This window comes from Aulostomus chinensis, chromosome 18, assembly GCF_037954235.1.
Source record: "Aulostomus chinensis isolate RoL2024-O1b breed Wild chromosome 18, RoL_Achi_v1.0, whole genome shotgun sequence".
Classification (NCBI taxonomy): domain Eukaryota; kingdom Metazoa; phylum Chordata; class Actinopteri; order Syngnathiformes; family Aulostomidae; genus Aulostomus; species Aulostomus chinensis.
Genome location: NC_141337.1, coordinates 18,691,659 through 18,718,282, shown reverse-complemented (window position 1 = coordinate 18,718,282; position 26,624 = coordinate 18,691,659). Strand labels below are relative to the sequence as shown.

The 26,624-nt window shown below is 41.2% G+C and overlaps 1 protein-coding gene across 2 annotated transcripts in view; it reads left to right on the top strand.

Moving 5' to 3' along the window:
• Window positions 1–24,375, top strand: part of usp43b (ubiquitin specific peptidase 43b) — a 122,871-nt gene extending 98,496 nt beyond the window's left edge. Inside the window, exons 8-16 of one of the 2 annotated variants that reach the window (XM_086183829.1) lie at window positions 848–959; window positions 6,622–6,725; window positions 10,654–10,731; window positions 10,821–10,950; window positions 13,052–13,394; window positions 13,508–13,666; window positions 14,894–15,067; window positions 19,512–20,648; window positions 21,663–24,375. In XM_086183829.1, coding sequence (XP_086039955.1) covers window positions 848–959; window positions 6,622–6,725; window positions 10,654–10,731; window positions 10,821–10,950; window positions 13,052–13,394; window positions 13,508–13,666; window positions 14,894–15,067; window positions 19,512–20,629 — 2,218 coding nt within the window. In that variant the 3' untranslated portion in view covers window positions 20,630–20,648; window positions 21,663–24,375. Of the gene's footprint in view, window positions 1–847; window positions 960–6,621; window positions 6,726–10,653; window positions 10,732–10,820; window positions 10,951–13,051; window positions 13,395–13,507; window positions 13,667–14,893; window positions 15,068–19,511 lie in introns of both variants that reach the window. The other variant, XM_086183828.1, reaches the window with a different exon arrangement.
• The last annotated feature ends 2,249 nt before the right edge of the window (window positions 24,376–26,624 follow it).

Below are 26,624 nucleotides of genomic sequence, written 5' to 3'. Positions count from 1 at the left end.
TGAGATGCGAAACGTCTTCACTTACAAGAGGTGAGTCCAGTTGCCTATATTGATCATTTTTGAGAAAGGCTCAGGAGCATCGGATGCAGGACCAGCAGGATGCTGAACAGTTTCTTGCCTCAAGCAGAGAGATTTGTCAGTTTACTATGTCCCCTACCAACACTACCATTACCACCCACACAAACTAAATAACTGCACTCTGGCACATTTGCAACTTACAGTAAGATGGCACACACATGGAACTGTCAGCATCCCGACTAAACTATTTTTATTTTTATTTTACTATTTATTTTTACTATTTGTTGTTTTTATTGTGTTCTAGATCTTTAATTAGTGACGATTTTATTCCATCCATCCATTTTCTACCACTTATCCTGTTAAGGGACAGGGAGGCTGGAGCCTATGCCAGCAGCCTTCAAGGGTGAGGTGGGGTTCACCCTGGACAGGTCACCAGTCCATCACAGGGCCAACACATAGAGACAGACAACCATTCACACTCACAGCCACGCCTACGGTCAATTTAGAGTATCCAGTTATTCTAGTCCCCACTTTGGACTGTGGGGGGAAGCCAGAGTACCAGAGAGAACCCACACAGGAACAGGGAGAACATGGAGACTCCACACAGAAAGATCCTGTGATGGAGCCGGGGCTCAAACCCGGAACCTTCTTGCTGTGAGACGACAGTGCTGACCACTGCACCACCGTGCCGCCATTATTTTATTCTATTTTACCATTTGTATTGCACCTTTGTCTGTTTCAGGGAACACAATTTTGTTTCTCATGTACAGATACTTGAGAAATGACAATAAAAGCTAATCTATTATTCTATTCTATTCTATTCTGCCAGGTTTGGACCTCCATTCTTAATGAGGGAGGACCGGTCTATTTCCTGGGACCAGCTGCAGCAGAGTATCCTCAGCAAACTTTATTACCTGATGATCAATGGAGCACAGGCACAGGTACTCGACAGCTACTGATTGAATATAATCATTAATCTATGTGTTGCCTTGCCACACTACAGGGGGAATATCAAAACACCATTCCAGAAGTCGGTGGGCTCTTCCATTTGCCAAGAGACAGAAATTAACCAAAAGAGCTCAAATCATCTGCTCATTACAGCAACAGTGTCATGTCATAGAAGATCACATATCCATAGGAAAGTTGTAGCTGTGGTCAGGGTGTTTTATGATGCTTGTAAAAGTCATATTTAATAAACTTATAGTAAAGGCAGTGTGTTTAGAGTACCGACTGGAGCCAGTGGCGAGACATGGTTCTATTTGCTTGTACTGTGTGCTTCAAATTTAATGGCTCAGGACAGAACACTGAATGTCAACACAATGACTCAGGACAGTACAGGTGGGAGAGCAGTAGAAGATATATATTTTTATCCAATGCCATACCCAACCAGCCTCATGTTAACTAGTTAGGGACAGCACATTCAGTTGTGTGGGTACTCACCCACACTGGAGCAATTTGTTTTCCGTTCTATTGGTTCATAAATGAATGATTTGCAGTCACAGCAGCATTTTCTCTTTTTAAAACCTCCTCAGTGGCTCTGTGGCACATTCACGTTTGAAGAGGGAACACTACAGATTGATCTATCATGTTTTATTGCCAGTCTAGTCTCTTGCTACAAAAACCCGAAGGAAATATTGAGCTTTATCAGGATGTCATGATACATTCTACAAGGTGTGTCTGACATGGGTTATACAAAAAAAAAAAAAAAAAAATTACCCTTCCAAGTCTGACTGCTGGACATAAGATGACTTCACAATAAAGTCCAGATATGAAACTGTACGATATAAAACCAGAACACAACATTATTTTCAATTATCAGTGTGAAAACAGCCTTCTGGTATCAAACTGTATGCATCCATCATTCTACTCAGTGGATGTCAAACATTCAATTGAAGAATAAAACATTTTTCACCTTTATAAAGTAAATGATATCACAGTTTTGCTTGTTGCTTGCTTGTTGGTATTAAGTTGAATGCAGTTTAGTAATGTGGTTAGCTTTTCTATGGTCAAAGATGTTCTGACAGAAAGAATCAGCAACAGCTACAACTGACTCATTTTTTTGATATTCAAAAGTAAATTACAAATGCTGGAGCCAGAACCATGGTTTCCCATGGATGCTGGAATTCCAATGCTTGAAATGTAATGTGAAATTTTGAAGGTGTGTGAAGTGCTTGAAATTGTCATTCATAGTCATCTCTGGGTCCAAATTATTAACCTTTGTCGTGTTTTGGTTTTATATCTTACAACCCCACCATAGATCTATTTTTGTCTGTGGGTGGGTCATGTTTAGCAACTATTTCTTCCCAAAAATCGGGTTTTGTGGATGGCAGTCTGTGGGGCCCAGGACCGTACTGTTTACTCTCACCAGTTTAAAACTATTACAACGGCTTTGATAATTCATCAGACTACAGCCATTTTTCAGACCTTGAATTACAGACAATATTTTCCATTTCTTTTGCACTTCAGATAGACTGTTTACACAGACGCAACCAAGGCTGCTCAAACATGATTGGCTGAAGCTACTCAAAGGAAAAACGGAAACCAGAAACTTCACTGTCCTACCATTTTCTCCCTTGCCTACAGATTTTGTATGTGTATGCAGAATCGGTAATCTGCCAAGATTACTTCACAGTTAAACAGTCTCTGCCTTCATTGATGGAACTCGTGGTTTGATTCATGTTGTTACAAACTGTTTAAAGTCATGAGATATTATTGTATCAGATTACAACATCTAGTGTTCTTTGCTGCTCAGCTAACCAGCAGTCAGCCATCTGGTAGGGGTTTTGAGCTCTGCCATGCATACATAGAGGATCGTTCTGCTTGAAAAGAATAATAAGTGTGTTTGCCAGATGAGTTGGTGTGATGCAGTAAGATGTAGTAAACATGCACTGCTTAAATATAAAGCAAAACACTGGAAACAAGGATCATGTTTTTTTATCTACAGAACGACTGCAGATAATGCAACTGAAAAATTAAAAAGACTGCAGCACAAACTCATGCATGACCAGATGGTGCAATGTACTCAAAGCTAATAAGAACTTTACAGATAGTTTTACCAATAATCAATGCAATGAGTCAAAAAAAAGATTCTGCATTTATTAAGTATCAGGAACAAAATTTGCCTTTCTTTGTGCAGGAAAATCTTTTACCGGTTTACTGCACATTACACATTGTTTTTTGAGAAGAGTCAGGCAAGAGAGGAGAAGAAGCACCATTTCGGTCACTCCTGGAGGTCTGTCGTCTCATTTGCACCCTTAGCTGTCAGCATTTTAATTACGCTATAATCAGTTTTGTGGAGCCCATCTCCGCCAAGAGAGGAATGATGCTCAGAGCAGATGTTTGCTCTAAATCTCTCATCCAAACCCATCTATAGATTCTTGCATCAATGAATTACAATCACGAGTGTATTTTTCCACCACTGACTAATTTTAGCCTCAGCAAAGATGCAACTGAGAAGCAATGAAAACACAGACTTACTGACAGCCTTTCCCTTCCTATTGGCAGTGACAGTGCTTGAAATGCTTTGAAAGTTTGGCGGAACTACACACTGCACGCTGATAAACACTCCAGCCTTGAGTCATTGATCGTTTTGGTTTGTGATTTGTATACTCCCTGTGTGGTGAAGGATTGTTTGGGTTTGATCCGAGCAAGGGAGAGCATTCTGAAAAGTTCAGTTACCAAAGTATGTACATTTGTGTGTGTTGCGCACATAAATTCACAAATAACAGAATGAAATACTGTGCTATTTGCATGGCTGGCAATCGGAGCCCTGCTTTGTCAGGGACAATGCTGCAAGCACTGCTCAATATCACAGTGCCCCCACTGGACCCAAAGAGCAATTAACCTTGATTCAATTCAGAGCTAATTGGATGAACGAAAGTGCAAGGATTCACTCCAGGGGGCATATAAACTTCTGAGTTACCACCATCACCCATGGAGCCTCCATGCTGACTATGAAATTTATTTTCACAGGTTTTCCCTACATTTCCCAACAGTACCACTGGCGGGGGGTGACATTGCTCCAGCTATGGCTGGATCACATTTGTTCATATTTCTCCTTGCCTACATTTATTGACCTCCATTATGTGTTTGCAGACTTCTAGTTTGTGGTGGTACAATCCGATATTTCACTTCGTCTGACTCTTTGAGGAGGATATTGAACAAATACACACACACACACAAAATATTTTTGTATTAACCTTGATAATCAACCTCTTGCTCTTAGTTACAGAGTTACTACTCTAATTACTCTCAGAATTACTCTAAGATTTTAGCAGTGTATGTAAGTTTGTGTGAGTACGATATATATTCAGCTGTTACTAACTAGCTTCAGTAGTTAAATATTCCATGACAAACTTGACTTTTGAATGTTTCCACCAAACTCATTTTAAAAGTAGGATCTTTTAAGTCTTAAATATGCACTTGTAATTGTAATGAGGCTAAAAGCTAATATCACCACCATCCAGTGGGTGATCATGTAGGAGGGATTAAAGAAATAGTTGTTCATCTTCCTCTGGGTTAATCTCTGAGGAGCAGTATACTCCCCCCAGATTTATTTAAAGGCCTCTTGCAGTCAAAAAAATGTTTTCTCTTTCCTACAGTTGAATATTTGAGTTTCATGGTGTCATACGTGCATGGTGTCATATGATTTTTGAGCTCAATCTTTACATTTTCAGTGAGCTATCTAGTGTATTGCAGTAGCTAAAGCATTGTATCATAGAAGATGATGATAAAATTGAATTGTGAGCTAACATGACACGAATGTTATTGTGAGGTCACGGCCAACACACCCCGATAAGCACACCTTTTGATCTAGTTGTCTCTGTTTTGTTCTGGCTGTGTTAGTTTTGGAGAGTGTAAAACCCCTGCTATTGCATGGATGTCACAGAAAAAGCCAGCTGACTGACACTTGATGTTATATTTTAATGGTCATGTGTTCATTTAACATATTGGCTCTAATGCAAGTTATGATATCACAGGGGCTTCATGTGTTTTTCAGGATTGTTCCTTTCTATCTGACCTGGGTGTCCTCCCAGAACTCTGAGTGTTTGTGTTTGAGCTCAGCCAGCAGCTACATATCAAATTTCACTGGGAAAAGAGGAAATCAGTTTCACTTTAACAAAGCACTCCTTCATTCCTAAAGTGCCTCCAATCAAAGCAGATGTCCATGTAATAAAAGCTTGAGTCCAAGGAAGAGAAAAAGATATTGGTTCTTTATTTGTTCTTTGTTTTTCTTTCCAACCCAGCTGAGAATGATATGATGAAGCAGCCTGATCATCTATGGCTTTATCCGTGGTTTTGCAGCCAGTAATACTTAAGGGTAAACAAATTAACTTTTCACACTTTGCTCAATGTGAGCACTGCATGTGAAGTGCAGGTCTTGACCTAGATTTCACTGTGGCCCACTTTGCTCTACTGTCTCTTTGTTCCTCTCTGGCTTGCACATGGCTGTGTTACATCTTACCACAAACATGTAGAAATAGGCTGCTTTTATGCAAGCATAAATAGATCAAACCTGATCCCTGATGGCACCCTGTCATAGAGGACCATGAATGTGTAATGCTAGCAGCACTCAGTGTTGACCTTAAACATCTGTGAAAGAAATTAAGTGAACCTGTAAGAGCCAAATCCTGTTCATTTAAGTGTGGAATATTCCAGATTCATTGATTTAATACGTGTGAGACATTTCAAATGACATCAAAAACACTGTGATTGTGTTGAATGTTTATGTTGGCTCTATTGTGTTCTGCTGTGAATAGTTGAATTCTGTTCTGCATTGCAATGTAGAGGGAACACTGGGAAATGTAGAGCCAAATCCTTACGTAGGCTATTTAATATATAGAATATTTAAGATTTATTGATTTAATTCATGTGTAATTTACAGTCAATATACTGCTGTTAATGATGATTCAGTGAGAATTCCGATTCTGTGTTGAATATGTGGTTATGTAGACTATCTTGTTATTTTGAGATGTTTATATGCCATTTTGCCATTGAAAACAGGCTAGAATGTATATAGGCCTAATTGGGATATTGCGCCTGCGCAGTCAATATGTGTGCATAATTGGTAAGATCAGGCAGTTGTTGGAACGGAACAGTGAAGTAAGGTGCTGTCCAGTAGAGCGATTCAGCTTTCTTCTTTTTTTTTATACTATAGTCCGTAAGTACGTCTGTATAATCATAGTTAATTCAGAAGAGAATTACAGAATCTCTTTACATATTTTGGATTTCCTGAACTAAACACTACTTAAACACTACACTTACTAAACACTAGTGTTTAGAAAGTGTCTCTGTGAGTTTGTGCCTGGGAATCAAGGAAGATATCAATTCAGAGGAAAAGTAAGCAAATGTACAAAGTGACTATAAATTGATTATGCCTGTGGATGGACAAGAGTAAGACACGTTTTGATACTGGTCGGTTACCTAGTTGGCGTGAAAGAAGTAAATATCTGCCACTACAGAACCTGTGTCTTTATGGAACAAGAGGAAAGCAAGCAAGAGTGCTGTTTTGACTTCAGCTGTTTGTGATTCCTGAATAGCTTTGAAATAGCCAGATGCTAACCGTGGCTGTACATCTCTTTTTGATCTGCTCCTCGTCTGCAGAACACCAGAGTGCTGTTCAATATCCGTGTGGTGGGAGGATCTGCATTGTACAGCTACCTGTCACCTCAGGATGGGCAACCGCTCTACCACCCTGCTGTTGACAGGTGAGAGGGTCGAGTGCACCAACAAGTCACACACACACACACACATGCATACTCTGAATAGATGTAGAGGATTTTCTGGATGCGTGAATGATTTCTCCACCACTACGGCAACATCAGAATTGACTTCAACATTGCTCTTTTGATGATGTCAAACAAAACTTAACAAAGCAGATGCACTGAATTCATCTAATCAACATCAAAGTAGGCGTGTGCATTGCTGGTTAAGGATGTCCAGGGCCAAGTTTGAGAATTTTAGGGCTGATGGACAAGGGTTTGAAATTACAGTCAGGGTAACTGAGATGAGAGGGTGACAGGAGAACTGAGAGAGATTACAATCAATATGAAAGACCAAGATGACAGATGACATGTTGTTGGTTGTTATTGGTTTGGACTAATGAATTATATATTTTACTTTCAAGAGAGAGAAACATTTCTTTTTCTTGATTTTGTCAAGTTCAGCGAAAAGTGAAAATAGAAATGACAGGTTTACAGGCTGAGATGACATTCGAGGTTTTGCTGTCAGTAGGTCACATAGTGATTAGATAGCTTGGTGGTGTGACAGAACCCGTACAGATGTACTGTACATGGGGAGATTTTAGGCAGGGCACTGACTTAGCTGACAAGTACAGTGACTGGGTTCAAATTCAGAGATTTTGTGATGTCACACACAACCCAGGGCCCAATTCCTCAAACAATGGGCCCTGCAGAAGACAAAGGGGTGGGACATGTAGTGGCTATTAGTTTTTATTTTATTCCTTAGTTTCTGGATGTATTTGTTGTCATACGCTGTTGTATGTGATGTGTGCAAGCTGCTCAAGCTAATAGCTCCCAGTGGGACCATTACAGTTGTTTGAATTGAATGACATCTTATTGATGGCTCAGACATTTTGTGACACTACACAACTCATGGCACTGACCCTAAAACAGGCAATGCACCAGTACCAGCAAAATGGAAAAAATCAAATTGCAAAAGAACTTGATGAATTCAAAATGTTGTAACGTAATATGAACGAGTAATCTGGTAAACGAATGAAAGTAAATTCAACCTCAATTTATTCATGTGGGAGTTTTCGGGGAGCACTGGACCCAAATGAACACAGCAGCCAAGGGAAGTGGAACAAAACGCATTTATTTCAAAAATCAAAACAACAAGGAAGGGAAAAACAAAGTATCAACCTGGATGAATTCAAAGAACAAAGAAAACAAAGTTTTACACAAAACTGACAACCAAGGACTTACAGGAACACAGAGGGGCAGGAAACATGATGAGAGTGACCATGACCATGACCAATAACGAATGATGCATGATGCATGACGAAGACAGTGACAATGACCCAACAAGAGACCATGGAAAACACAGAGGTTAAATACATGAGGAAACGAGACACAGGTGGTGCAATGATGCACAGGTGAGACAAACAAGGTAATCACAGCAGGGCGCACACAGGAAGACAAGACCTGAACTTAAAAATAAAACAGGAACTTAGACAGGCCAAGACAAAAGGGGGCACACAAGAAGACAGGACACTAACCACAACATCCATCCATCCATTTTCTACCACTTATCCTGTTAAGGGTCTTGGGGGGCTGGAGCCTATCCCAGCAGCCTTTGGGCGAGAGGCAGGGTTCACCCTTGACAGGTCGCCAGTCCATCACAGGGCCAACACATAGAGACAGACAACCATTCACACTCACAGTCACACCTACAGTCAATTTAGAGTATCAATCAGCCTCGTCCCCTCTTGATGTCTTTGGACTGTGGGAGGAAACCAGAGTACCTGGAGAGAACCCACGCAGGGTTCAACATGCAAACTCCACACACAAAAGATCCTAGACTCGAACCCAGACCCTTCTTGCTGTGAGGCAACAGTGCAAACCATTGCACCACCGTGCCAGCACACGAACCACAACATAAAACAGAAAATCAAGACATGGACCATGATAAAAAGTATGCATGAAAGTATGGACCACTTGGATTATTTGAATGAAGAGTAACATGCAATACAGAGACCAACTAGAGGAGTATTTGTTAATAGGACTAATATACTGAATTACTTTGATGACATAACTTTTTTAGGCAACTTTCAAATGTACAAAGAAAATGCTTCTGGAGAACATTTCTATTCCTAAGCCCAGACTTTCCACACTTTCTCAAATTGGAAGGCCCACACCCACTTCTCTCTAAGTTCCTATCATATTGAGGTTCTTGGCATCTGGAATTTTCCATCATGAAACTGGTGATTTGTGTGGTTCCAGTTGAGTGACTGCTTGCAGAATAGGCCAGAATCGAAGTGTTTGTATCAACTTTCCTGGAGCTGCAGGAAAAGCCAACTATAAAGCCTAATTTTACGAGATAAGGGCAATTTCCATGAGTGTTTGGTGATATAGATGGATGTCATGTACCTATCTTTTGCCCAGGTCCTCGTCTAGATTTTCCAAATGATCATTGTCCGGTATACCGTCCAGAGATTGCTGGCGCTGGATTATTCTACATAGGAAGTCATTTAATGAATCAGTTTAAACTTCTTAGTTCTACCTCATAGTCTGTGAAAGTAGATCTCAATCTCTATAAGCAACACAAAACAGGAATATAAGAAATATTAAACACTGATAATTAAGAGTATATCTCCCCTAAAGTTGTACAGTCGTGCTCTCTTTGTGGTTTTCACTTGCACTTCACTCACTGTGAATTTCAGCCCAACTCGTCTTTTTCTTTTGTTCACAATCTGTTTTAGAAGCTTTTTTTCTTTGTCAATAATTTTTTTAAATTTACATCCGTAATTTTTTTTTTCCATTTTTCCATTTGTATGAGCACCATGAGACTGACAGCATGTGCTTTTACTGAAAATATGAGGCTTTACCCAGGTGTTGTCATTTAGTCCTGTTTACCTTAATACAGGACACCATATTTGCAGAGTATTTAAGAAAAACTTAAACCACATTCATGAAAGCCAGTTGAATTTTATAGATAAACAAATGAATATTAAGGTCTATTCCTGGCTTAATCTAGGCCCTTTTTGTGAAATAAATAATAATAATAATAATAATAATAATAAAATGTCATAGATACATAATCCAGAGGAACTGCCCATGGTGTATAATTGGAGCTTTCTATGCAAAAGTCCCACTGTATTTTTGTTTTGTTTTTCATTTATATCATAGTTGAGAAGTTAAGAGTTAATTTCATAGCAGTTGACTCACATGCAGACATTAGATTAATTGGAAATGACTTTTGGTCAAGACAACCCACTGTACTGTTTACTTCATTCTGCAGCGCTCGTGTTTGATTCTGAAATATGCTCCACCTCCTGATCAACCTGCATCAATCACTACAAGAATATACACATTTTATCTAATTTGCTCACTTCCGTTAGCTACAGTAACCTAACTGATGTCGCATAAATTACTGCTAATTAATTTTCAACATGTTGTTTCAGGATGGGCTGTTTGTAAGTGTGTGGGTCTTGGCTAATAAGACCAACATACACTTCTGTTTTAACCATGCCATGCATGGTTAAAACAGAAGTCCAATTAGTAGGTTGACATCGATTTAAGGTTATTTTTATGATTGATGTTTTAAAAATCTGCTATGAACTTTGTAAAAATCTGTTATGTCATCTGAGCTCACCTCATAATATAATAAGTCATTCATTAGTTCACTGGTGACAGACCCAACTACCACCTATTGTACTTAGAACCACACACAACCAAATAAGAGACAAACAAAGCCACTATTATCCCATGATGCCTCATCTTTTGTCTGTCTGATCTAAAACAGTCAAAAGCCGTTCATGCCTCACAAACTACTGTAGTCATGCTGACACCTGGTGGCTAAAAGAGTCAGTGCACATTCGTTCAATGGCGTCATTAGACCGTAAGCTGTACGGTGGAGTGTGCAGCTGATTCCATTGACCCTGTTGTTTTTCAGAGCTCTGAAGCATTGCGGCTCAGGCGGACCTGCACATGTGAAGATCATTGTGGAATGGGAGTACCGAGTCAAAGACTGGTGAGTGTAACGTTGTGTTTTAACACAATGACATAAATGTATTTGCCTATGCTTTGTTAAATTGTTTATCATTGTGTCACGGGCCACAGCCTATTTGGCAACATTCAGGAGGAGGTGGTGAAGGATGCAGAGAGCGTGAGGAATGAGCAGCAGCAGCACATCCAGCAGTACAGCTGCACCCTGGATGAGTGTTTTCAGCTCTACACCAAAGAGGAGCAGGTAGTCATTTTAGTGTCAGGAACAACCTGAGGCTCCAGCGACAGCCATTTGTCCTGACACTGAGCTGCTGAGCATTCCAGTGCAAACAGTTCAATTGATCAGCTGAAATTATCCATATAAGGCAAATCAAAGTGGGAGAAAGAAACTGAAACAGACTTATTCCTTTAATCGTTTTTAATTTGTAGGGGACAGTAAATGTTAACGGACATCAGTATAAATACATCTATTAGTATGCCAGAGTTAGCAGAAATGCTAATTTACATATCTGTAGAAGACTATAAAAGGACAAAGAAAGACAGAAATACAAAATCCATCAAAATTACAACGAAAAATTTAACATAAACACTAAGTCAAGGAACCATCCTTAAGATGCATTTGCATGGGTAAGCCATGGGTTAGAGTGCATGGTATCTTGTCTTATGTGCAAAGGCCAAGTATTTAACATGTAAGTTGGTTGCACACTAGCATTGTCTGCTGCTATATAATCTTAGTTAAAAACAATGGGAGGTAAGTTGGCTCTCTCCCAAAGCCTGGAGACAACATATTTGACACCTAGTTAGAGCACCCAATGAAGCGTGTATGCCCCCCCCCCCCCCCACATAGCAGTATAGCAGTACAATGCCACGCATACATGTGCACATGTACTACTATTTGTAAAGTGTAATTTGATAACTTTTTATGATTTGGCACTATACAAATAAAATTGACTTGACATGGAAGCATGCGGGTTGCACGGTGGTGCAGTGGTCAGCACTGTGGCCTCACAGCAAGAAGGTTCCGGGTTCGAGTCCTGGCTCGGGATCTTTGTGTGGAGTTTGCATGTTCTCCCTGTTCCTGCTGGGTTCTCTCTGGTACTCCAGCTTCCTCCCACAGTCCAAAGACATCAAGAGAGGACGAGGCTGATTGATACTCTAAATTGACTGTAGGTATGAATGTGAGTGTGAATGGTTGTTCGTCTCTGTGTGTTGGCCCTGTGATGGACTGGCGACCTGTCCAGGATGAACCCCGCCTCTCGCCCGTAGATGCTGGGATAGGCTCCAGCCCCCCGCGACCCTTACTAGTAAGGAATAAGTGGAAGAAAATGATGGATGGAAGGATGTAAGCATGCATAGTACAACAGATGTAAGGGCATATGATGGTATGAGAGGTGAAGAGCGGGGCAGAGGGGTGCAGGGCGTATGGACATATGTATATGTTGCTTTGCACTGCAGCTGATCTTTCTAGCTGTGATTAAAGTTCTGATTTGTTGAAAGCCAATGTTTGAGAAGGGCTTTGAAGGTGGTATATGTGGGGCATTCCTTTATTGCTTGTGGGATGGAGTTCCAAAGCTTGGTATCTTTGACTGACAGTACAGACTGTTTAAGGTCCCATATATTGTTACATTTGGAGGGGAACCACAGGGGACTTTCAAACTCAGTATTACACAGCCCCTACTCCCTTCTTATTATTGTTGTTAGTTTTGCAAAAGGTCATTGCAGAATCAGTTTAGTTCTACCACAATGTCAGCTGGCCCCAGTTTATAATTTACTAGATTGTTGTAAATTGTTCCTTTTCTTCTCTCAACTATCCAAAAACCATGGGTTCCATTGGTCATACTGCACCCCTCCATCAAGTTTTGTAAAAAAGTCAAATAAACTGAGAGATGCCAGGAAAAACATTAATTTTTGAAACAAACAAATTATGAATCACCCAAACCTACCAACCAAAATAAGACAGTGTTCATGACAGAGCAGTTTGTTCACCAAGCGCAAGAGAGTATTGTCAGGACTTTACTGTCAAATTTAAAGGATGGCTTTGTTTAATCCGTTTGTTGATTGTTATTCGGTACAATTCAAGATGGTAGTCAAAGTTGAGGGAGAGAAAAGCAGTAACCATGGCAACAGCTTCAAATAGTACTTACTATTCCAAGAGGCAATGAGGCTTGTGTAAAAATAATGTCTATGAACTTGACTAAAGGGAAATTTAAAAAAAACCAAACAAACATGTATTTTGGGGAAGGAATAGTTCTTCCACTTAAGAATTTAGATGATTCCATCATCTACATATATTTCTGTCTGCTTACTGTCATTTTTCCCTTCATTCCCTCTTCCTCATCCTCTAGCTTGCCCCCGATGATGCCTGGAAGTGCCCACACTGTAAGCAGCTACAGCAAGGTATGGTAAAGATGAGCTTATGGACACTCCCAGACATCCTTATCCTCCACCTGAAACGCTTCAGGCAGGTTGGGGAGCGGAGGAACAAGCTCACCACATTCGTACATTTCCCTCTGGTGAGCCTGGATATGACACCTCACATGGTGAGCCGCAGCCATGGCACACATCAGGCCTCTTTTCATCCAGGCTTGAAACAGCCCCAGCGGCCTGACCTGGCACCTCCTGACTACCTGTATGACCTATATGCTGTGTGCAACCACCATGGAGGAATGCACGGCGGGCATTACACAGGTCTGAATAAGTTAAAGACCTTTTTAGTGCAAATCACCACAACATTTCCTTTATTAATATAAGTCATAGGTGTTTCACACTTTCTGTAACACAGCCCAGTCTCTCTCTCCCAGCCTTCTGTAGGAACTCAGTGGATGGTCAGTGGTACAGCTATGATGACAGCAGTGCTGAGCCAGTTCCAGAGGGAAATGTGTGCACACGTGGAGCCTACATCCTCTTCTATCAGAGAAGAAACACCATCCCCTCCTGGTCTGCCAGCTCTTCAGTTACTGGTTAGTCCTTATAAAGGACTCTGAACAGAAATCAGAGTGCTGTTTTGTGTGTGAATATTCACATTTCTTATAGGAACACAAACCTAAGGAGGAACTTGTTATGGATAGTGATTAGCATTTACATTATCCAATACTGTCCAACGTGCATAGCAACCTCCATGTGATAGAGAAATGCAACCACTAAGCAAGCTCTCCAGTAATGATTGTGGGTGCATCAATTAATCATGGGCCCATTCAGTCTTTTCAGAAGTTATCAGACTTATTAATGTTTATCAGTGAAACAAGTCATGTTGCAGGGGATGTGACACTCAAAAGCATTCCATCCAAATTTTACAGCCAAAACTCTGTGTTGTAATGGAAGAATGTGACTAAATAATTTCATCATTCGGCTCTTCTTGGACCTTCCAAATGTTATCAGACATATTTGACAACATAAGAACAATGAAACAATCGCTTCGCAGGGCTATTGTAAAGCAACAATGTATCAACGGTTTATCAGAAAATGTAAGAATGCAGAAATAGTATCTCCACAATGCATCACATTATGGACGGAGGACAGATTATAATCTGAGAAAGCATTGCATCAGGTGCAAAATTACCCTCAGTGCAGGATGAGCCATCAAAGTTCAGATACTTGAAGAGAAAAGGCAGGTATTTGTGTGCAAAAAAAAACTCCAATACAAATTTTTTCATATGTATTGGGCATATATCAAGAGAAGATGCAGCACAGCTCAGAAGTAGAGTGGCCGTCGAGCAACTGAGGGGTCGCATCTCCGAACCCCTAATTGCTCCCGATGGCCCTGCGATTGGACTGGCGACCCACCCAGGGTGTACCCTACCTCTTACCCAATGTTAGATGGGATAAGGTCCAGCCTCCCCGTGACCCTTAATGAATAAGCGATATAGAAAATGGATGGATGAATGGATATAGCAAGCAATTAATAGACCAATTAACACTGGGACACAGGATTGCTGTAAACTTCAGTGGTGTAAAAAATGCTTTGCACAGATAAATGAAGGTTCTCAATCATTGTAGAAAAAGGCTAATCTGTGCCAGCAGAGGTCACAGTCTTCTCAACAGTTTCAGCGTAATGAGGCTATTGACAGATGGAATTACTGAGAAAACACAATTGCAGCATGAACGGATGGAAGATGGTTTCCTTTCCTTGAAAAACACTCAGACATGCAAGAGCACTATTCCATCGGTTCTTTTTCTTCTTTTTGCAGGTTCAACCAGCTCATCCAATTCCAACCACTGGTTGGTTCGGCTGACAGGGGGAAATGATAGAGGCAGCCTGGTGTCAGCAGCGCCCATCTCTGGACCCGCAGTGCCCACACAGCCCCCAGAATCTCCTGAGCTGCCAGTGTTTGGAGAGGAAGCCCCCAAAACACTAGAAACAAGTATTCCTGTGTCATTTTTTAATATACACTGCCACTCAGGAAATATTGTATTTCAGTTTGTGCCACTTTAGCAGTAAGAACATCAAAGTCTAGTGAGGTCAACCTAATCCTAGGAAAGTTGATTGTTTACAGTGCATCTATTTCATCCAGTGTCATGGCATTTTCAAAGCATTCACTCATTCAGCTTCTTCAGTCAAAATGTAAAATTCATACATTCTAACATCTGTTCCGTTAATATACCTACCAAAAACTGCAGTTTATGTACCGAGGCTATTCATTGCCTGGTTAGAACTTTTCCACTGTTTATGTTGTGGTTAGCCAACCAGCTGCTGTCCCCACTTGTCTGAGGCCAATTTTACATCATCTGGTATATGTAACATAGCTGTTTTTTTGAACACGCCAACAGGAAAGACACAAAATCAGATATTCTTGGGTCAGTTTGGGGCTTCAATCAAATGCAGGGTGATCTCACAGAAAATACTTGGAATGACCACAACAAACATTGACAATTTAAAATAACAAGGATCCTTTTATAAGGTGGGAACACAAATTCTAAAAATCAATTGACCTTTCGCAAAAAAAAAAAAAACACCCCAAACAGTCATTGTCCAATCAGCAACATCCTAATTAAGTCAAGTCAAGTCAATTTTATTTATTTAGCGCCAAATCACAACAAAAGTTATCTCGTGACACTTTACAAGTAGAGCTGGGGTCCGTTTCACAAAGCAGGTCTAGTGAAAACTTGGGGTCTATTAACCCGGAAATAAGGAAAACTCAGAGTTTTCCGTTTCACAAAGGGAGGTCACTCAAACCAGAGAAAGAGGGTTAACTCTAGCCTGTTTCACAGACAGCGGTAACTTAAACTCTCGGTCAGTTACCGCAGTAACAGACGCCCTGAAACTAACCTGGTCGGGACCATGTTTTTGTCAGTGAACAATGAACCTCGAGTTTATGCTGTCTCCACCCACTTCCAGAGCCACATCCCCCATTTGATTTCCGCATTCATTCAACATCAGGCGAGTTTTGGCGAGTTTCTCAACAAACATGAGCTGTCCTTTTCTTGATGATCCCGTGGATGAAGGTGCAGCATTGCTGCGCAGAGAATTAAATATTCGTCGGGAGATTGAGATCAGACCGCGCGTAGACATTCTTGCATTTCCAGGGTTAGGGTTTCACATCACAGTCCATCATCTCGTCCTCCATCCTTACATTTGCAACATCACCAGTCGTAGTCATGCTCTCACGTCATGTCATATATATATATATATATATATATATATATATATATATATATATATATATATATATATATATCTCAAGCCATATTACATTTTATGAAGGCACTGGTGTCTTGGGGGTTGGGTTCTAAGGATGAACTCCCTCAGCCACTGGCCTTCCTAAACCCTGGCTTAGGTCCAGCTCCTGTGCCTGGCATCTGCCTTCTTTCTGTTGGCTGAGTAGAAGTCTGTGTTAGTTTAAATAGGCTTACTTATTTAACAGATGATATTGATGAAGACATCTGTGTATGAAACCAGAATTATGTTGGGGATAAAACAACATAATTTACATATATATTTAATTTACAATGCAGAACATGGGGTACCCCATGAGATGGTCTTACCTGTTTGAATCATGTTTTTATGCTTCATTTTAAGTTGCTGCCAAGTGCGTTCCTCTTGCATCTAAACGATATAAATCAATGCGCTACCATGGAAGCAGCTTCTTCCGTAATAATCATGATTGCAAAGGACTACATTTAAATTTATGCATTGACCCGAGCAGCAGTGTTCTTCCACGCCATCTCTCTCTCTTTTGCAGCTGCAACAGTGTTGCACTTCTTTTTAAACACGTGTTGGAACTCTTCACATGATCGCATCAAGATTTCCAACTCCACTCACGTGAAAAACAAAGCTCTCCGCTTCTTCGTCGCCATGGTGACTCGGTGAATCAGGGCTCCATTTATGCTGTCTTTTTAGAGTTGTCGTGATCGCGCCTTACCCCAGGTGAACCTACTCCGAGTTGATCAAACTGATTCAAATCTGCTGTTCTGAAACCGAAAATTCAGAGTTTTCTATCTTAGGGGAGATCAACTCGGAGATCAGGATTAAACTCAGGGTTTGATGAACTTGCTTTGTGAAACAGACCCCAGGTCTAGTACCACACTCCTTCGATGAATCTACACCCAACAGTTCTCCATCAGCAGCACATCCTGCAACAGCGGCGACAAAAACCTTCCTTTTAACAGGCAGGAACATCAAGCAGATCCAGGCTCAATGGGGACTGCCTTCTACTTTGACAGGTTGGGGGGAAAGAGAGCAGGAGAGCGGGGCAGAGACAAAGACAGATAATGGAGGAAGACAGATATGCAGAAGGAAAGAGTGGAACAGAGATAAAGAGAGAGAGAAAGGGAAGAGACTGATGGACAGACGGGGACGTGAGCAGGTGGTGCTACAGGTGGCAGCTTGAGCCTCTCAGGTCTGTAGCCTCCTCCAGCAGCACCCGGGATCTGGGAAGCGGGGAGCCTGAAGGCTCCAGAGAAGAAGACGAGTTAGTAATACACAGGGGTGAAAGTCGCTTAAAAGTCTTGCCGGAACTGTGCGCACGCCCTTTGGGAATGCGTTAAAAAAAAAAAAGAAAAAAAAAAAGCACGCCCCGCCAACGAAGTTTTAGGGTTTTGGGTGATTTTTATTCCAGTTTTCGGGTGTCAATTCCCCACACAACTGCAGCCCCATAGCCCCACCCTTCCCGCTCGACCCCTGGAAATGCTTTGAAAACTGCTTTTTACAGTAATTGCCCACTACAGTGCTAACAACAGGGAACAGGCAGACATGCATACATGAAAAACAGATCATCAATATCACGCAACGATTTATTTAGCAAAATATCAGTTTACACTTTACAGTGAGTGACAACACAAAACGTGGAAAATTTCAAGAACAATTACTAATTTGATTTTGCCCTCTGTTTTGTTTTCCCTCTTTTGTTCATTCTGTAAAAGCAGAACACCTGTGGTTTTAACCAATCAAAGCTAACAATGCTGGTAACGTGACCCACGTGTCCGTCTGTTAGCCAACCAGAAACGCCTCGCATGTGGAGATGCGCTCATGGGCACGACTCCGTGTCAAGGAGGTTTCACACTGAACGCACAAGGCGCAGGCTGCGCGGGGGAAGTCCATTCATTGTGTATGTAGGCGCGCTGTGATGTCACATGAGCACAAACCAAGCCCAGCAACTCGGTAGCACTGCACGTGCTTGCGCGCCGCTTCTGCCGCGCTCAGTGTGAAACCGGCTTCAGATGTCGTTTTCTTTAGTTAATATGGGATTTTGACAGCTCCCTTCTCCTCCTTTTTTTAACGGAACTCCATTTCGGCCGTGAATATTTTACCGGAACTGCATTCCGGCCCGCTTTCACCCCTGGTAATGCGTATGAGTAAGATTTACTCATGACACATATAGGAGGACAGAGAGGAAAGAGAGGAGGAGAGAGAAGCCCAGTGCACCATGGGAGATCCCCCAGCAGTCTAAGCCTATATCAGAATATCTAAGGGCCAGCCTAAGCAGAACCAACTATAAGCCTGATCAAAAAGGAAGGTCTTAAGTCTGCTCTTAAAGGTAGAGAGGGTGCCTGCATCCCGGACTGAAACTGGGAGACGGTTCCACAGGAGGGGAGCTTGATAGCTGAAGGCTCTGGCTCCCATTCTACTTTTAGAAACTCTAGGAACCAGCAGGAACCCTGCATCCTGGGAGCGAAGGGTTCTAGTTTTGAAAGAGGACAATGAGCTCTGTCAAATATGAAGGTGCCTGACTGTTGAGGACTTTGTGTGTTAGAAGGAGAATTTTGAATTCTATTCTGAATTGGACAGGGAGCCATGCAGAGAAGCCAGTACAGGAGAAGCATGGTCTCTTCTTCTAGTTCTAGTCAACACGCAGGCAGCAGTGTTTTGGACCAGCTGGAGAGTCTTTAGGGACCTACTGGTGCAGCCCGATAGAAGGGAATTGCGGTAATCCATCCGTTTGGTTCCCATTTGAGTCCCATTTACAGCACTGTGTTTAACACTTTAACCCAAGCCACAGTGCTCTCCAAAATTCAAGCTTTTTTTGGTGCCAAAACCAAACCTCTCTTTTACTTTTTTTTGGCATATTAAATAAAACAAGGGAGAGAGAGGGGGGTTGTGACATGCAGCAAAGGACCTCTGGCCGGGATTCAAACCGGTGTCAGCTGTGTATGTGACATACGCTCTAACCACTCAACCATCTGAGCAGATCTTTGTGTTTTTGCTACTGTATATTGACACATCATCAAACACTGTCCACACACTGAATGCCATTTCAATAAAATGTTAAACAATAAAAAAGTTTCTCAACTACAAAGCAATATCAGAGTATACTATGAGTGTGATATATTGTAGGAGGTGAGACTGATTCCCCAATTCCCTTCCTACAGATGGATTTGAAGCTAAGCTGTTTGTCCGTGGGACCCAGGGCAGGAGTGTAAGCATGAGATCACCAACAAAGCCCAAGGACACTCTGAGCAAAGTTCTGCCTCTGCGGTGGTCCTTTGGTGCCAAGGACCGCATAAGACTCTCTGCCCAGACGCAGCCTGGAGAACTGGTAGAATACCTGGAGTCTGGCCGCCGCCCAAGATGTACCAAAGACCCAATCATAACACTGGTGGCCACCCCACCACAAAGGACTGCCCAGGAAAGAGCTGTTGAGGTCTGTCAGGACTGCAGCTCACCAAGTGGTAGCAGTCTTAGTTGTACAGACAGACTCAGCTCAGACACTTGTAACTCCCCCAAAATACCAGAGGGACAGAGCAGATCTTGTGCGGAGAGAAGCCTCAGTCAGGGAGTTGCCAATGGCAGCCATGTCAAAGGCAGGGATGATAGGTTGCAGAGGCAGAGGTCCTCAAAAGGCATTAGACAGGACCAGGGCAGGACCCTGGACCTCCAGCTTCAGAGGGGGGCCATCATAGGGGGTCACACCAGCCACAGTGCTCCTCCAAGCAGAGATTCCACATTGAGAAGAACCAAGGTCCAGATAGGAGGGACCTTCAGAGCACTAAAAGACCCTTTAAAGATGGACATTAACCCTGAGGACAAAAGGGGGAAAAGGGGGCAAGAGCATCGGAGTCAGGACAGCCTCTTATCATTTTTCAAATCTGGTTTCATGAAGAAAGACATATCGAGGTCACCAAACAAGGAGCAAGATAGGCATGTGAATGGCCATGGACAACTCGGAAAGATTACAAGGAGTGATTTGGTAAAACTGTCTCTCTCAAATGGAACGCTGACCTCAGTGGCACTAGAGGAGAGGAAAGCCAATATCATCCCAAGCTGCAACACCCAGAACTGCAAAGTGCAGCTAATGAATGGAAAGGCTGGGCATCAGACCCTTGCAGACATCAAGCGAGCTCACAGCTCCACCCACATCCCAACTAAGTTGGATTTCACATTTCGCAGGTGTGCCTCCCTGCAGAGAAATGGCAACATAGCACCCCCCCCTGCCCACTGCATCCTGCTCTCAGAGAAGCCCAACTATGCCACTCTACAAAGGACATGATACAGTACCACATCCCCGGGTAGGAAGGTCCATCGGTCCTTGTTTTGAATATGCAGTGCAGTCTAATTGTAGATTCCTGTAGGTTCACTTCCCTGTAAAAGCATTCAAACAACAACAGTTGGCTACATGGTCACCCCAGGAAAATCTGAATACAGAAAATTGAAAAAAAAAACCAACAATCTCTTCATCTATATGAGCCATAAATCTCAGGAAGTTAATTCTTTGTCAGTTACAATAGTGACAGATGACGTTATTCAGCTTGCCTTAATTCTAAAATCAAGCTACACAAAAGATAGCTATGTGTATGTACATTAATTAAGGTAAACTGAGGCTTTTTTCCATTTGCCATCAATTGCACATTGGCAGGGAGCCTGGTATACAAAAAAGTAATGTATTGATGTGGTATCTGTTCAGTCTTACTGTCACAAACTGACAATTAGGTAACATTTGGTTAAGGGCTATGATTCCATAGGCTTCTGGAAAAATAGGTACATCACGGAGATGATAAATTAAAGTACCTGAAATATCATTTGATATCACTCTATATGACTTTCACCTGCGCCAATGACTACAAGCTAAACTGAGAATGACGAGATTTGTGAAGGCTCAGAGCAAGAGCATTTCTCATTTATAACTAAAAATGCAGCTATGTTGAGTGACATCAAACCTTTTCTTAGCTCTAAACTAACTTCCCTCTTATCTAATTGATATTCCGAGTTCATGGAATCCCAAACTGGAAATATCATAGGTTGTTTTAAGCTAAACTGTCCACGTTTGTGGATTATTGCGCATAGAACTGCATAAAGAAAACATGGTTTGTATCAGATAATGCTTTTGAGAATTTGTAATTAGATGTTTTTTTGACAGTTTTCCTGTTGTTAGCCATCAGTATCCATTAGCTTCAAGATAAATATGCGTAACTTGCTCTTTCTGCAGTCACAAACAAGCGATGCAGGGGGAAAATTAAAATGAAATTCAAAGTTTCAAATCACTGGCTCTGTTATTGATGTCTATTCTTGTTCCCTGTTCAAAGTGCCTCTGTGACTGCCCAGAATGACTGCTGAACCCTCAGACCCCTTTACTTATTTCAACATGTGGGCACCCAGAGAAGCTACCAGCAAGAAACAGCACTGGAAAGACAGAATATCTTCTCACTCCCATTCATAGTACTGTTCTTACCTGTGTGTGTCTTAATCTAAATCTATGCAGAGCTAAAAATACTGAGAATACACACTGCTGAAATGGCATTTTGCTCCCTGTTTGTCTGCTGTGAATTTGCATTTAAAACCACAATTGGAAAAGTGAAGGCCAATTTATACCTGCTCTGTAAATTGGCTGCCATATCTACATGCATCATTTCCTTTGTCATTCATCACTTCCTTGCATGTTGTTTGAAAATGGCTAATATAGTATGTCCTCTGGCTAATATAGTATGTCCTCTGGCTAATATAGTATGTCCTCTGGCTAATATAGTATGTCCTCTGACATAAATTTCCAATTTTGGAATGATTGCGCTTTAACAAAATTGGAAAAATGCTTTGCCTTTTTTTAAATTTCTGTGATCACGTTATCAATTGATAAGACAATTCATCCACAACACAAAACTAATGGATCATTTAACAGTGGGATATTTGTGGATGCAGGGATGAAATACTGTAAATGCTGTGTGGGGAAATCTCCTGATTGAAGTCTGGTTTCTTCAAAAAACATTCAAGATGGACAAACAGATCAAGTTTATTTCAGTGGGATTTTGTTTAAGGTTCAATTGATTTAAATCACATTTATTCCATGGAGGGATGATTGATAGTTTTGGCTACATCAAAAAACCAACAGGGGGACTGTTCTGGCTAAAACAGTTCATTGCCCACCCCTGTTCTGTTCTGTGTGTGGGTAGTTTGGACTCAGTAAGGGGTAGTGTTGGCTATTTGGGACAAAACCATGTTCCCAATGGATAAAATGTTAATTTTTGAGTCATTGGTTAAGGCTGTAGTTACATTCTCCTAATCACCCTGCCTCATCTTGCAATCCAATGACTGGACAGTCAAGCTGTGGCACCAAAGGCAATACATAGACCAGTGCAAGTCATCTGTAGTTCAACTGCACCTTGTTACCCCTACGTAAAGTGCTTAGTACCCGTTATTAATAAAAGGGCTATAAGTATTGAATGTTTGTAGTATGTGGTTACCACACTAGATGCCAAAAAAGGGAATCAAAAGGAGAGTTTCATACATCGGAAGTTTACCCCTATGCTCAATCTGGTCAAGATGCCTCAAAGCAAGACCACTCGTTATCCCAAGGAAAGTGTATAGAGAGCTCAGTCACTATCCCAATAAGAGGGCTAAAAGATAGACACGACTGCCTTTACCAAAACATATCCCATGGATAGGGATCAAGGTAGGGACAAACTATAAGACCTGTCCTTTTAACCATTTATTTTTTTTAGCCTGATTTTTGGGTTGTTGTTGTTAACAATACCCCAATAATCAGGCTTAAAAAAAAAAATCATAACTCTAACCACATCCCAAGGACTGTAGTTAAGAGTAGGACAGGGGTTTATAAACTATGCCTGAAATCACCCCTTATTCACTGCTCATTGTCTCAAAATGTCTATGCAGAGGACTATATAAGATATAAACAACAATTTTGGACATGACTGGGCTCACTCTCCTCTCACCAGTTGGGATACGGTGCTTGTTTAGTGACAGTTGGCTGCAGACTACTTTTCGCCTGACATTGCTTGAAAGTTTGAGTCAAATACATAGGGTGTAATAAATCTCACTGTACCACTACAAAATGTTGAGCTGAGTAGTGGGGGATTCTGAATACTGCAAAAGAACAAATAACGCAGGTTGGGAGTTTAAGTTAGCTTAGTGGTTAGATAAGATAAGCTTCCAGGAAAGTATTTCAGGTCAATGTAAAGACCCCAAAAGTAACTTCATTGCATGCTTGTGTGTGCGTGAGTGTGTGTGTGCATGCATGATTGTATGAACTAATTCAATATAAATAGTCAAATCTTGCTGGTAAATAATTTGTGGGGACCAGATGAAAAGCAAAGCTCCATTTGCAGATGTTTTCTTTTCTGAGAGTGAACGAAGTCACAACTTCTATTGATCCCGTTTTATCACAGTCACATCAACTTGACGATAGTAGCTACTGCTTAGACAGTTGGTATTTAATTCCGCGAGAGCAATTTGTGAATTAAATAAATCAGCGACAATTTCTGTATATGCATCATGTCTGCTCTAGCTGGGCAAACTCAAAGGACTCACACTTGAAAATGCTTCATTTGGATCTGAGTGAATGTTCCTTACTTTGATAACATTTAAAATCATGGTGGTGGTGATTTATTTTATTTCATTTGCAAATAAAGCTATTTCTTAGGCTCTATTGTGAATGTATGCATTGCAAGTGTGTGACTTGGGATTATTAAGGATTTTGTTTTTGCTGTTGAGTCCAGATTGCTTGTGTCCACACTGCATCCAAATTGTCATTGGACATTCCTGTTTAACAACACTCTACCAAAATGAAATGATGGTGAAATTATATTTTATAACCAACTTTTTTAAAACGTCTACATTTTGTACCTAATATGTAATTATGTAATTTAAGTACCAGATGTGTAACTTCATGTTCAGGTTACTTCAGATTGATATTACACATGGATTTGTCACAACGCATCTCTATGCTGGACTGTCATACCAGCTTAATGTTATGCAAGTTTTGTGGATTGCACATTAAACACGCCTTTTCTCACAAATGAATTCAGTGTGGCTCAATAATTTGTATTTTGCATGTCTGTGTACTCTCATGACCTCGGGCAGTTGGTTTTCAACTGTCCAACCACACGTACATCACATTCTCATGAATGGTCTGAATTTCTCTGGATCAATTTTCATGATATGCAGCGGCTCCTGCACACATTGTGTTATTAGTCCAATAACCAACATTGGACCAATAAACTTTGGCCTACAGGGGCCAAAATTTTCAAGGTTATTCAAAAAGCCACAATAACTTTTTTTTTTTTTTATTCAGGCGATAATTTCAATTCTTAAATGACTCAAGCATCCAATCAGGGATGATGGCTTTGTGATTCATGTCGTGCCATAAAATGTTTTCATTTGCCAGTAAATTATAGCAAGCGGCCTCCATATGGTCAGACCTTTTCCAAACTGCGCACATTTGTTAAGAGTCTAGGCCTAAAGACATTCACAAGCCAAGTTTAAATCATAGTCAGCACTACCTAGTGGTTAAAGGAAGTATCAGATTGTTTGACATCAAACATTGTTTAAGGCCATTTTTTTTCCTATTGTTTCCCTCAGTGTGTGTGTGTGTGTGTGTGTGTATGTTGTGTTTCATCTGTAATCCCCTGTTGCACAGTGCGTGACATGTTGAGGTAGGGAAAAGTGCATATAGGTGAAGATGTAGTCCCTAGAAGATGTGTTCGTTACCAGTGGAGGCAAACAGTTTGAGAACAAAATCAAAGGTAAAAGCTTTGTTCTGAAAACAATGGTGAATTTTATGTTTTGGCTCATGAAATAGTTTGTAGGGTTTTGGGGTTTTTTTCAGTTATCTTTGAAAACATGAATTCCTTGAAGCTAACCACTGTTGAAGTGTAGATTGCTTCAATATGTTTTAGATTAAATAGATCATGCACATCGAAGTAAAACTGAAGTTAAAAGAGAAACTCAAACTCCATCATTGATGCTCACCTTCGTGGGAGAGTTTAGCCCAACAAGGGCTGAGAGAGGCTGCAAGTGTGCGCGACAGGAGAGAGGGCTATCATCACGCCATTGCCAGTGTTAAGAAGTAGCTGCAAGCATCAGAGGTTATGAATACTCCAGTAATGACACTGACTGTACACCTGACCTCTCTGGACTCCTATGAAGAAAACACCAAGGTTAATCGCTGGCTGCTCAACATCCACTCGCTGGAGAGCTGGTCTGGGACCAGCTAATTCTCATCTGCAGTGTCTCATCAGTTCAGCCTTGCCTTAATCTGATTGTAGATCAGTTTTGGTCCATGGGGTACTACCAAATATAAAATTACTAGACTAGACACTGACTGACCCCTGTAATACAGGTTGCGACAGTGTGGTATTTGCTGGATAATAGGAAGGAAATGTCCCGACCATCTCCACCCAATCCCAGGTCTTTGGCTGAATGATTTAGGGGGTCTCTGATCATGAAAATATTTTCTTACAGCCTCCCAGATGGGCTTACACAAAGAAAAAGGCTTGTGACCACAAACATTTTCCACAGAGGAGCTGCTGGCAAAGCCGGTCATATCTCTGATGTCTATATTTCCAGCAAAAAATGGAAATGCTGACTTTTTCATTGGTTCAAAACACAAAGTTAGTGGAAACCTGGGAGGTTGCCAAGAGGTGTGGAAGTCCATGAGTAGGTCGTACAATATCAGGTTGGGTAGTGGATGGTCCTCTACATGTAGTCCTAAAGCGGGGCTTCCTCTGATTTGTTGTCAATGGGATTTTCATTTGTTACTTGAAGAGATGCTGAACAACCATTACAATAATCCCTTCAATAAAAGCTCAGAAGAGAAAGGAATGTCAAGAGAAGGTATCAGATTTTCTGAGATTATGAGCCTCTACACAGCTTTAGGATAGACATTATAACCTGAAAATGCCCTGTAAGAAGGACAAGCTCACCCTTCCTAAAAACTTGTGAACTAAAGGCTGCCTGGATGAAGGAATTTCATGAAAGACCAACTATTTCATAAAGACTATATCAACTTCTTTGCTGATGCAATTAGAAAGGTATATGCTGAAAAGTTCTCCCAGCATCAGCTAGATCATGGAAAAATCTCATTTATTCCCAACCAACGTGATCCAAGGAAGGGCAACTTGTACGTGTTGTTTGATTGTGGGGCTGAACTCAAGGGAACCTTAGCAAAAGCCAACTCGTGCAGGGCCTTACCTTACAACCCCACTGTTCAGAGTACTTTTAGAGTCAGAGAGGAGCCACTAGCGGTCATGGGAGAT